Source organism: Sminthopsis crassicaudata, chromosome 4, assembly GCF_048593235.1.
Source record: "Sminthopsis crassicaudata isolate SCR6 chromosome 4, ASM4859323v1, whole genome shotgun sequence".
NCBI classification, from domain to species: Eukaryota; Metazoa; Chordata; class Mammalia; order Dasyuromorphia; family Dasyuridae; genus Sminthopsis; species Sminthopsis crassicaudata.
In genome coordinates, this window is record NC_133620.1 from 380,566,240 (window position 1) to 380,578,927 (window position 12,688).

The 12,688-nt window shown below is 35.0% G+C and overlaps 1 protein-coding gene across 3 annotated transcripts in view; it reads left to right on the forward strand.

The window, feature by feature from the left end:
• Nucleotides 1-8,657, forward strand: part of TAF5L (TATA-box binding protein associated factor 5 like) — a 31,457-nt gene extending 22,800 nt beyond the window's left edge. For all 3 annotated transcript variants that reach the window (XM_074262377.1, XM_074262378.1, XM_074262376.1), the window contains 2 exons: nt 482-1,206; nt 6,620-8,657. In XM_074262377.1, coding sequence (XP_074118478.1) covers nt 482-1,206; nt 6,620-7,414 — 1,520 coding nt within the window. In that variant the 3' untranslated portion in view covers nt 7,415-8,657. The remainder of the gene's footprint in view (nt 1-481; nt 1,207-6,619) is intronic.
• Nucleotides 8,658-12,688: the final 4,031 nt, after the last annotated feature.

A 12,688-nucleotide genomic window follows, 5' to 3' on the forward strand; every position in this document is an offset into this window, starting at 1 on the left:
GTCTCACAGCCACCATCCTAATTCAGCTCCTCATTACTTTTAACTTGAACTATTGTAATCGTTTTCTATTTTCTAGGCCTTAGTTTTCATCTTTTTAAGTTAGAAAATTTGGAAAACTGATTTTTTTTTTTTAAAGGAATCTAAGTAAATATACATTAGGGCAGCAAGATGGTACAGTGAATAGAGGGCCTCTTCTTTAATTCAAACCCAGATTCAAACATTTACTGGCTGTGTGACACAACCCTATTTACCTCAGTTTCCTCACCTGTAAAAATGAGCTGGAGAAGGAAATGACAAAGCATTCTAGGAACTTTGCCAAGAAAACCCCAAATGGACTGAAAATTGACTTAACAAAACACATATATTAACATCTACCCCAAAAAAAAGGTATTATAGCCTTCCAAGTGTCGTTTTATTTTAGTTTTTCACAAAGATAATAGTATTATTTCTATGAAAAGATTTGCTTTTGTTTTCATTATAGATTCTGATTCCCAGCACAGCCATGAAGTGATGCCTCTCCTATATCCTCTCTTTGTCTACCTCCATCTTAACATGGTCCAGAATGGCCTGAAGAGCACAGTGGACAGTTTTTACAGTCGCTTCCATGGAATGTTTTTGCAGAACGCCAGCCAGAAGGATGTCATTGAGCAGCTACAGACCACTCTGACCATTCAAGACATCCTGTCCAACTTCAAGCTCCGGGCCTTCCTGGATAACAAATATGTGGTCCGCCTCCAAGAGGACAGCTACAATTACCTTATCCGCTACCTCCAAAGTGACAACAACAGTGCCCTGTGCAAAGTTCTCACCTTACACATTCATCTTGATGTGCAGCCTGCCAAGAGAACAGACTACCAGCTATATGCCAGTGGCAGCTCCTCACGAAGTGAGAGCAATGGACTGGAGCCGGCAGATATGCCCACATCTATTTTGCAGAATGAGGCTGCTCTGGATGTCCTGCAAGAGAGCATTAAGCGAGTTAAGGATGGGCCCCCTTCACTTACCACAATTTGTTTCTATGCCTTCTATAACACTGAGCAATTGCTGAATACTGCAGAAATCTCCCCAGACAACAAGCTGCTAGCTGCTGGGTTTGATAATTCCTGTGTAAAACTTTGGAGCTTGAGATCCAAGAAGTTAAAATCAGAGCCCCATCAGGTGGACGTCTCCCGTATTCGTTTGGCTTGTGATGTTCTGGATGAAGAGGTCTGAGTATCATTCGTTTTAACTTTTGCTTCTCTCAATATATTTTGGGGATATTTAGCTAATTAGAATCAGCTATAACAACCTATCCAAATTTTGTAGATGTAGGACTACTATTTGTGTTAACTTTGGGGACAGCAATATAATTATTGATAGCACAAAACTCTACTCTCTTTGATTTTATTCTCAGAAGTTGCTGTTAAAAATGAAAATCTAATTTTAACTAATTAGTCAGAAATATCTGATTATATCAAATTAGATAACACATGTAAAATGCTTTGCAAACTTAACGTGCTGTTTAAATACTATTTTAGCTATTGTTATTAATGTTAAAACTGAGGGATAGAGAGGAAATTTTTCAGTTATTGTTAACAAGCATTCTTACTAAAATTAGCTTAAAGACCAATAATTATTAACAATTGGCAATACTCCATCCTTACAGCCAGATGTTTCTTACAGTAGTTTATAAGCCAAACAGAACTAGATTAGTTTAAGCTGTGGCCCCATACAGTTTACAGTGATACCTGAAAGCTAGTGGGGAAACTTCTCATTTTTCCATTTTTTGGCTGCTAATGTCAATTCAGCTTTATAGGAATGAGATGTTATTCATTTCAATCTGATATTTCACTGCTAAGTTTACCTTGTTCCACAAGGTACTCTTGTTGACACTGATGGGCAGTTAAACAATAAAGATAAGATTTAACATACCCTAGTACATAATTAACTTTAAACAAATCTTTGTATGATTAAAATTAGGCCTTTTTAAAAGCAATTCTTATATTAAACTCTCAAGTTTATGAAGAAATGAATTATTCATGAAATTCATAACTGTTTTAATAATCAATTTTGGAAAGGAAAATTACTAATTCTAATAGTAGCACTCGATAGAACACTGAACCAAGAGAAGACATTTTTAATACTTTATATCTGGAGTGTATTTTGAAAAAAAAAATGCAATGAATGTTGATCCTTTTCCTGGTAATTCTTAACCTTTTCTGTTTCACACTTAATTGTAGACATAGTAAGTAAAACAAACCCATAGTAGGCTTTTGCCTATTCACATTTCATTTCTTTTCTTCTTTCTTCTTGATTTACCTTAAATCTGTTTTAGCCAAGGGTTTTGAATGCTGATCTGAAATGGTTTTTAATAAGTAAGGGGAAAATGAGGACTTTTTGTTTGAAGACTTTTTAAAGCAAGGGTGACATAATCAGAATTGGAGTCTACTAACCTGTATATATAGGAACTGCTGTGAATTAGAACGGGAGTTCTTAAATTTTTCCTACTCTTTACCTTTTTTCTCCCAAGAAATTTTTGCACAACTCTGGGTATTCAAGTATATGAAATATATACAATGAAACATTTACTAATAATAAATCATATAATTTCCTGACCCTATATGGGATTGTAACCCACAGTTTAAGTTTTGATTTAGGAAACACATATATCAACATCATCTAGGGTTTTTTTTGTTGTTGTTTGTGTTTTTATTTATTTTGTTAAATATTTCTCAATTATATTTTGATCTAATTCAACTTTCTAATGTTTTTGATACCTTTATCCTACACAGTAAAAAATGTTATTTGTATTTTTGACTATAGAAAATTATGACCAATAATCACATATGTTACTGAGACTTTAGCTGTCCTGAATTTAATTATTGGCCCTGTTGTTTTTCAGGGAATCTTTGACATTTGGATAGTAATAATTATATTAAATTGTGTTCTTGTTTGGGACTTTATCTTCATCTTTTCTTGTCCCTCTTCACTTTATGCCTGCTGATGACATACTGAAAACTGTATCTGTCCAGTTAGAAATAAAATTATACTGTTTTTGCATTTATATTTTTTGCTTAAAAAATCAAGGATATTTTCATATTAACCTTAGAATAATGCTGTTTCAAATACTTCTGTTTCTAGCAGTGAATACAAGAGGGGAATGTTAAATTTTTTGTCTTGTTTATTTTTGAAATATAATAGACTTAAACTTTCCCCACAAAAGAACTATTTCCATATGCAGAGCAGAATGCAAAAAGATTTTTAGAAAACATTAATTCTCCATTAAGCATATGATAAATTCCAGGTGTTTCTTTCAAAACTGTCCTTATCATTTGGGCTTCCTTTTGAAATTTATTTTGTGTATATTTGAAAAGTTTTGGTTGTCCTTTTTTCTCAAACATCACTATTGCTAATTTCCTTTCCCCCTTCAACCTCCTCCGAACTAGCATTTTAAAAAAAGACAGCATTTAAAAAACAAAACAAAACTCACCTTAAAACAAATCAGCATAAGGAAAATTAGTACATATAGTGGCTATGTCCAAGAATAAATGTCTCTGCTTCTTGAGAACATCACCTCTCTGTCAAGTGATATGTGTTATATGATCTCTCATAGATCCTCTAGAAGTGAATGAAGAAATGAGGGAACAGCTGGGGACCTAATGAATAGAGCTCTGGAAAAGCACTATGTTAAATGTTGGGGAAATAGAATAGTAAGCAAGACAGATAGAAAAATAAAACAGGCCCTGGTCTCAAGGAGCTCACATTTTAATGAGGGAGACAGCATATATGGAAGGTAATTCATTAACCAGGACTTTGGTGGCAAGAATTTTCTCTACTGGGACTTGAGTAGCTGTGGCTGTAGCACCTGGAGAAGCAGTTGCCAGGCTGCATCTCAGCAGGGGTTCCTTCCCTGTATGATGGCTGTAGGCACTGGTGTTGGAAACATTATTATTCCCAGAGCCTCTGGATTTAGGAGATCCCCCTCTTGGGCTATCTCTGTTGAGGTCTGAGAGAAGATGGTAATGAATTGATTTGCCTGATATGTGCTGCCTCCTGTCTCTCCCTTAAGGTGCCCCACTGCTTCAGCAAGACTAGCTTGCCTGCCTTGGCTGCCCTTTTCTGAGTAGGAATTGCTTCCCAAATAATGGCTGTCAGAGTTGGGCTAGAAGAAGACTGGTCATTTTGAGGGGTATTACCACTTTAGGAGATCTTGTGCTTATGTGCTTGTTGGCAGCAGATGATCAGTTGTTGCTACTGGTGAGAAAGGTGGGCTCTTTCTCCATAATGATCACTGCATTGATCAGTTAAGTTTTTCAGAGTTGTTTTTCTGTAGTGTTACCTTATACAAATTGTTCTTCTGTTCCTGTTCATTTTGCACTGCATACTCAATTCTCTGAAATTGTCTCATTTGTCTTTTTTTTTCCCTGAGGCAATTGGGGTTAAGTGACTTTGCCCAAGGTCACACAGCTAGGAAGTGTTAAGTGTCTGAGATCAAATTTGAACTCAAGTCCTCTTGACTTCAGAGCTGGTGTTCTATCCACTGCGTCACCTAGCTGCCCCATCATTTGTCATTTCTTAAAGAGCAATATTGTTCCATTACGTTCATGTGCCAGTTTGTTCATCCATGTGTATCTTTTATTAGAATGGTAGCATGACAATATTATGCAATGCCTTTTAGTTGATAAATATATTTATCTTTCTAAATTTCTCAGAACTGTTTTTATTTCAAAATTTCTATTCAGCTCTCTGCTCTTTTCATCAGAAATGCCTGAAAGTTTATTTTCCCCCAATAAGACTATAGTTGGCTTTTTTGGGTAAGTTTTTGCTGGTTGTAAGCGAAACCAATCTCTTTTACAATATTGTATTCCAAGATACAATTTAAGTAGAAACTGCCAGATCTTAGGTGATCCTGACTGTGATTCAGACTTCTTTTCTTAGGCATGAAAACTCTGAATTTTAGCTATGGCATTTCTGGAACTTTACCTTTGGCAGTAGAGGTGTCTTTCAGGAGATGATTACTAGATTCTTTACTTCCCCTTTTGGATTTAATGAATCTGGGCAGTTTTTATTATGAATTCTTGAAATATAGTAGCCAGGCTTTTTTTTTTTTTTTTTAAAGATCATCTGTCCTTGACTTATTTCCCAGGCCAGTTGTGTTTTATATTATATGCTATTTTCTCCTATTAAAAAAAAAAACTGTTGGCTTTTATATTATTTCTTGCTTTGTCATGGAGTCATTGATTTCTGTTTGGTCTATTCTAGTTTTCAGGAAGTCCATATCTTGGATAAGTTTTGCCTCTTTGTTTTCAAAGCTATTTATTCTCTATCTAATTATTTCTTCCAGAGTTTTTATTTATTTTTCTTTTATTTCCTGCTTAATTTCTTCTAGATATTTATATATTACTTATGGAAAATATGGAGTTTTATTCTGCTTGAAGTTATTAGTTTCTTTCTCTTAAGCTGAGTGACATTTTATTTTTTGTTTACTCATCTTTTCAGCCTTAATTCTTGAAAACAATTTTTATACAAAGGCCCTTTACAACCCCCTGCTGTTCTATTGTGTGGGGTGGTCTACCCTATGTGATATCATTCTAGGAAACATGGGTTCCTGTGCAGTCCTCTTACTCCCAGATTTAGGCCCAACTGGATCTTCAGGGCTCTCAATTTTTCTTTAGCACAGAGTTCTGGGTCTGGGGTAACTTTTGGGCTGAGGGTTGCCATCATAATATACTAATCACAATTACTTCTTGCTGTTTCCAAGGCTCCACCCTAGGGATTTCTTGGAGGATCCCACTGCTTCAGGTACAGAACCTTGCAGACTATACAGGTGTCTCTAGACCATTTCAAAGTTCATTAGGGGATTGTCAAGTTGTTGGCTTGAGCTGGTGCTGACAGCTGGAGCTGTCAGTAAAGCAGCCTCCTTTCTTATTACCCATGGTCTTTTAGATTACTTTTTGGACAGTTCCGGAGCGGAGTAAATCTTTTATGATAGTGTCTCAGAAGATTACTTCATTATTATTTGATCTGGTGCGATTTTTAGGGTTTTGTTGGAATAAGTGTCTTTTGGAGAAGACTGCACTATAAGTATCTCAATAGATTGCTTGATCGTTATTTGGTGTGGTGCAGTTTTTAGGTTTTTGCTAGAGTAAGTCTGCCTCCATACAGGTAACCATCTTGTTGAAGTGCTAAATGTTTGGCAAAAGTCTATCTGGTCTTCTTTATTAGTTAGAAACTGACAGATTAAGACAGGCAATAGGAATATGAACATTAAGTTATGGGGTTTTTTGAACTAAATATTAATGTAAATTGTCTTCTAGAATAGCATCATGCCAAAATTAGCAATGACGCTTTCAACTTGGTCCATTTCTTAATCTAGATCACTTAGTAAACCTTTTATACTTTAAACCAATCATGTATTTCTTTAGTTTTTGAGATTTTGATAACTATTGCATATAGCCCAGGAACGATGTATATATGTTTGGTACTCAAAAGAAAGGCAGTTATTATTTACAGGATACCTTCTATCCTTTTCACATAAGCAGATTTCTTTCCATCTATAGACTTTTTAATGTTATCATATCACCAAACAGTGTTTCCTTTTGTGTGATTTTCTTTTTTTCTTTTTCTGCTATTTTTCTAGGAAGATGATGATGACATGGGCACAGAAATGAAGATCTTGAGAGGGCATTGTGGGCCCGTGTATAGTACAAGGTTCCTATCAGACAGCTCAGGGTTGCTATCTTGCTCCGAAGATATGTCTATTAGATACTGGGACCTTGGAAGTTTTACCAATACTGTATTATACCGAGGACATGCCTATCCTGTCTGGGATCTGGATATCAGTCCGTGCAGCCTATACTTCGCAAGTGGTTCCCATGACCGCACTGCAAGACTCTGGTCATTTGATCGGACGTACCCATTGCGAATATATGCAGGACATCTAGCAGATGTGGACTGTGTAAAATTCCACCCCAATTCAAACTACTTAGCTACGGGCTCAACTGATAAAACTGTTCGCCTTTGGAGTACTCAGCAAGGAAATTCTGTGAGGCTTTTCACTGGTCATCGGGGCCCAGTGCTTTCACTTGCATTTTCTCCAAATGGTAAGTACTTGGCCTCTGCTGGTGAGGATCAGCGGTTGAAGCTATGGGACTTGGCATCTGGTACCCTCTACAAAGAATTGAGAGGCCACACGGACAATATCACCAGCCTTACTTTCAGCCCAGATAGTAGCTTGATTGCCTCTGCATCCATGGATAACTCTGTTCGGGTTTGGGATATTCGGAACACTTATTGCAATGCTCCTGCAGATGGTTCTTCCAGTGAACTTGTTGGTGTATATACTGGGCAGATGAGTAATGTACTGAGTGTTCAGTTTATGGCCTGTAACCTTCTTCTAGTGACTGGAATTACACAAGAAAATCAGGAACATTAATTTTTTTTTTTTCTTTTTAATGAATTGGGATAGTGGTGGAAGGCTTTGCAATTATAAGAGTCTTACTACAAACTGAGATTAAATCACTGACTGTGAAAGAGACTTCCTCCTCTTCTCTTTATCCTTTCTCCCATTGGCAGACAGATCTTTGGTATTGCAAATACCATATTATTGTTCTGCCCAAAAATGTCCTAAAACACTGAGGTTGGGGAAGGAGAGGCTGAAGAAAGATGGTGTGTAGGCTAGAGACAAAAAGTTAAGATGCTTCTGATATCAGATGGAATTTCATAGAGAAATTGTTGTGATCTTGAACAAGTACCTTAATTTCTGTCTCACTTTTCCCAATCATAAAATTGGGATAATAGTAATATTCCCTCACTTCAGGGTGTAGGGATTTTTGATTGGATGATGTTTGCAAAGCACTTTGAAGATAAGCAGTGCTAAAAGTGTTAAGTATTATCATTCACTTTGGTTGAAGGGAAATCCTTTTGGCTTAAGAATGCAAGGGTGGGAGTTGGGGTTGGGAGGGAGGATGGGTAATCCTGGCAGAAAGTCTTTCATTTCTGCAATTGCAAAGAACCAGGATTTTTTTTTTATTATTGTTATAATTATTATTATTATTATTATTATTGAGAAGAGGAAATCTAGCACTGGCAGAGGGTTCCATCTCTGCTTTTATCTTTCAGGTTTGACTCCTGGCACTGGCTGTGATACTTGGAATTTTGAGGTTCAGGGACTTAGAGAATTTGGTCGCACAGTGTGTTGGGAGAAAAGGGCAATTTCTGGGTGGTGCTTAAATCACCCTGGCTGAGGTGTTAATGGGTGGGTGGGTTTGATTAAGAAAGTTTTGGGCTCCTGCAGTGATGGTGGGAAGGGAGGATTCTCTTCCTAGTTGCACCTCTCTATAAAAGAACATTTGTTGCATGGGGATACAAATAATTTGCAATGGTAAATCATCAGTTGAAATTGGAAAAAATGAATTCCCATATTATCATATGTTCAGAGGTGTAACTTTTTTGCAAATGTTTTTTTCCTTCCTGAATCTCTTTGCTCCCACCTCCTGCATTGCAATACCAGTTTTATGAACACTTTGTGAAACAAGTCTTAGATATATAAAACCATGCTTTGAGGATAAAGCAAGTTCTAATTTGTTTGTGGAGAAAAGGATTAAATATTTCTGTTTTCTGAAAAGAGTTATTTTGTATTTTGTTTTCTATTAAAAAAAGCATTTAGTTTAAAAAAAGTGTTGATACCTTTTTTGGGGCTTTGAGGAGAGGATGTGTGGTTTTATTTAGAGAACAAGATGGGGAGGCTATTTGGTCATCAGACTGAGCTAGCAACCAAACAGAATATTTTCAATAGAGCAACTTGTCCCTCATCAAAGTAATAATTAATTAAGAAGGCTAGACTAGCCCCCATAGTTTATTTGGTGCAGGTAATTTTTATCTTCTACCTATTTTAAGTTCTTCAGTGCATTTTGCATCAGGATTACAGAGAGTATTCGACTTGGCAATTGAGAACATTTATACTCTTAAGTCCATTCAGACAAATGGTAAAAGCTTAAAACTGTTATAAATGTTTACTTTGGAGAATTTTCAGTTAGTCCTCCCCCTCATATGCATTGTCACAATTTAGCTAATTGACCACAATATGTTATTTAGATAAAATGAAACTTTTATTGGTAAACTTTAAGTAAAGTTTATATGATTATTTTGTAGGTCAAGAATTTTCACATTTAAAAACACTGGTCCCACATACCATTATAATTTGATTACATTCTTTTAGTCTAGAAATTGAAATAGTTATGTTTATTAGTGGACATATTCTAGCTTAATAAACCTACTTGGTAGAAAATAATGAGGATTTTAAAAGAATAATTTCTCCATCACATAGTGTTTCCAATGCATTGAAAAAAATGTTTGAAAAATCATTTGCCTTTCCAAAGTAATGAAAATATGGAGCTTAAGAAGTTTCTCTGATCTGTAGAAAGGACTCATACAAAAGTTCTTATTTTGTGGTTAACTTAGAACAAAGTATCACTACCTTCCAATTCATCTTTATTAAAGTCTGGGACTAGGATGTGCTCTTAATTTTTTCCTCTTGACCTGTCAGATTTTGAAGAATGGAAGGAATGTTAATCATTCTCAAATTAAACTGTATCCTTTCAGAAATGGATGGCATGGGTACTCCTCAGGGATTTTCATTACCCACAATGATAATTTTTTACTTTTTAAAAATTGTTATTATTTATTTCATTAACTATTTCCAAATGAAATGTAAAAAAAAAAAAAAGAATTAGCTGTCATTTTTTAAAATTTTGACTTCCAAATTTTTCATATTAGACATGTTACAACAGAAATAAAAACAAAAATAAAGTTTAGAAAAGTATGTTTCAATCTGTAAATAGATATTCAATAGTTCTCTTTCTGGAGATATCATTTTTCATCATTTGGATCATTGTCTTGATCAGAGTAGAAGTCTTTCCATTTTTTACTTCTTTAAAATATTAGTAATTTACTGCCATCCACACTATCATTCTTGCGATATTAGTTAGCTGGAAAAGGGCAATAATGTATTTTTTCCACAAAAAATTCCATCTAAGGTTGGTTTAGCAAGAAATAGCAGGGATGAGAAGGAAGTGGGGAGATAATCACATTATAGGAATATCACTAATGAGAGTAAAATAAAAGATATAAAAAAATAAACATCAAATTGGGTTTTTTATACCTCTACATTTAAATGAATACAAGTATTTTTAATATCATTAAATTATGTTCAATCTATTTAAATTTGGATGTGGAAAAGATCTTTGGAGTCGACTGGACTTGTGGTTGTTGCTCCTAGTCAGTGTGTGTATATGTGTATTAAAAGATTTTCAGATCTCAGATTTCACTTTCGAAGTAGAACATTACAGAAGATACTGTAGTTACATTATGTACTCAATATGTACATCCAATCCTTATTTATTAGTACATTGTCCCAGAAGCATGCAGAAGTTCAGTTTGTATTTTTTAAGAAATGCAAATGTTTGCTTTTTGGCTTCTTGTCCTTGACCTAGTTCCCCACCTACCTGTGACAAAGAAGTAACTCTTGTGAAAGTAATAAGCATAAAAGACAATTATGTTAAAACTGACTTTTCCTTAGTGGTTTTGCCTTTATTTCAGAAAATCGCAGAGTTTGATTTTCCTTGTTGGGATTTTGAGCAAGGTTTATAATCTTAAGATTTAAAAGTACTAGTATTAATGGTACTAAGCAAAATGCTACTTAGGCGCATCTTAACTAACACTTCTGAAATTACTTGGGCAAATTTATTGTAATTGTGAAACTTTTAACTTAGTCTTGGATTCTCTGCACTCCAAGTGAACAGTCCATACCCTTTCAATAATGAAGAGTCCTCAAATTGTTTCAGCTATTATCAATGAATCCTCTTTTTTTTTTTTTTTTTTTTTAATTACCTTGTTCATACTTCTGGGGTGGGGAAGAGAAGGTGGTGGAATTCAGCCTAGATGCAGTATATATTAACACTTGGGGTATTTTGTCCAGACTTGTAATTTTATCAATATAGAGGAGGCCTGATATGGAAACCCCTCTCATCAATTTCAGCAGTTCCTCTGTAACATTAAATCTTAAAGAATTACTTGGAGGGGCAGCTAGGTCAGCCTTGAATTCAGGAGAACCCAAGTTCAAATCTGGTCTCAGACACTTAACACTTCCTAGCTTGTGTGACCCTGGACAAGTCACTTGACCCCAGTTGCCTCAGCAAAAAAAAAAGTTACCTGGAGCTAGTGAGAGGTCTAGTCTTTCCCATGGTCTCATAGCCAATGTGAATTAAAGGTATGTCCTGAACTCATATCTTCCTGATAAAAGGACAGCTTTCTATCCACAACATCCCATGTACTAATGATATTAACAATAAAGTCCTATAAAGCATTATTAGGATTGATGTGTAGATTTTCATCTAAGGGGAAAGAAAGTCATTTATCAGTTAAATGAGATACTGAAGTTGAAGCCATTCCTCAGTTTTAACTATCATTTGAGAAAAAACAAATCAGCAATGATTCCATCTTCAGACATTTGTAAAATATATGTTTTTTAATGTAAAGCAACTAAGACTGTGCTGAAGACTAGTGGAGTTAGAATCTGGATCCTAAAATGTGAAGCAATCAACAGTTTAAATAGGGGAGGGTGAAAAAAACCTTTTATAATCATAAGGTAAGTTGTATTTTTGTTATGTTTTTTTTTTCTCTGATTGTTTCATAGCACACAAATGACATAAACATCTGGGTTCTTGATGAAGTTCAAGAGACTTCATTGAATTATCTAGATAATTCCCAAGATAGACTGACTAGTTTCTTAGTAAAATATATTTGTTTGTTTTGAATATTCTCTTAATTTTTTGGGGGGACATATTTAAAAATTGAGGGGGGTCCTTTCCTGGAGAAGCCTAAAAGGAGTCAGAAATGCTGTTTTTAACTGCCATTTGTTATTTGAATTGTCAAGGTTTTTAGGATTGCTGCCTCATCTGTAAAACATTTAAAATCTCTTCACTGCCAAGGCATAGCTAAACCTTTGAGTTAATGCTTGTGAAGTGCTCTGGACTTACAAAAGAGTAGTGCTGGACAAATATACATAAAAGTAAAATATGTAAATTAACAGGATAATTAGGTTCCATTATGAACAAGAAAAGGGAAATCTTTTGAGATCTGACTGTCTGACAATAGCAATAGTCTCTCCTCACAAGAACACCATTGTCTATTCCATGATAATCTTCTTAACTTAAATGATTAGAAGGGTTATATTAAGACATGTAACAAAATCCAAAATTACTTTGTACCTGCAATAAACTATTAAAGAATGGGGGGAAAGTTTCAATCCATTTGCAGTACTGGAACATTTAAATCATTTACCATTTTAGTTTAAAAAATTTTTTTTTTCCTAGAAAGGGAATATAATCATCAAATTCTAATACTTTAAGCGTTAATTAATGTTAGTTTGGAGATTGTCTGCCTTCAATCTTTATCTCCCAGTCAGGCCTCAAATTATTGCCTCCAACTTATGAACTAAAAAATCATTTATTAAATTTATCAGAAATATGCCTATTAGATACTTCTGATAAAGTAAAACTACATTTCCACAATTGATCTTCATTGGTTTGTATTAGGACTGCCTGTTGTAGGGTACTAAGCGTTTCAGACTGCAATCTGCATGCAACTCTTAGTGTGTGCCCTAAAGACACCTTCTTTTCCATGGCAAAATGCCAAAGAACTGAGTGCT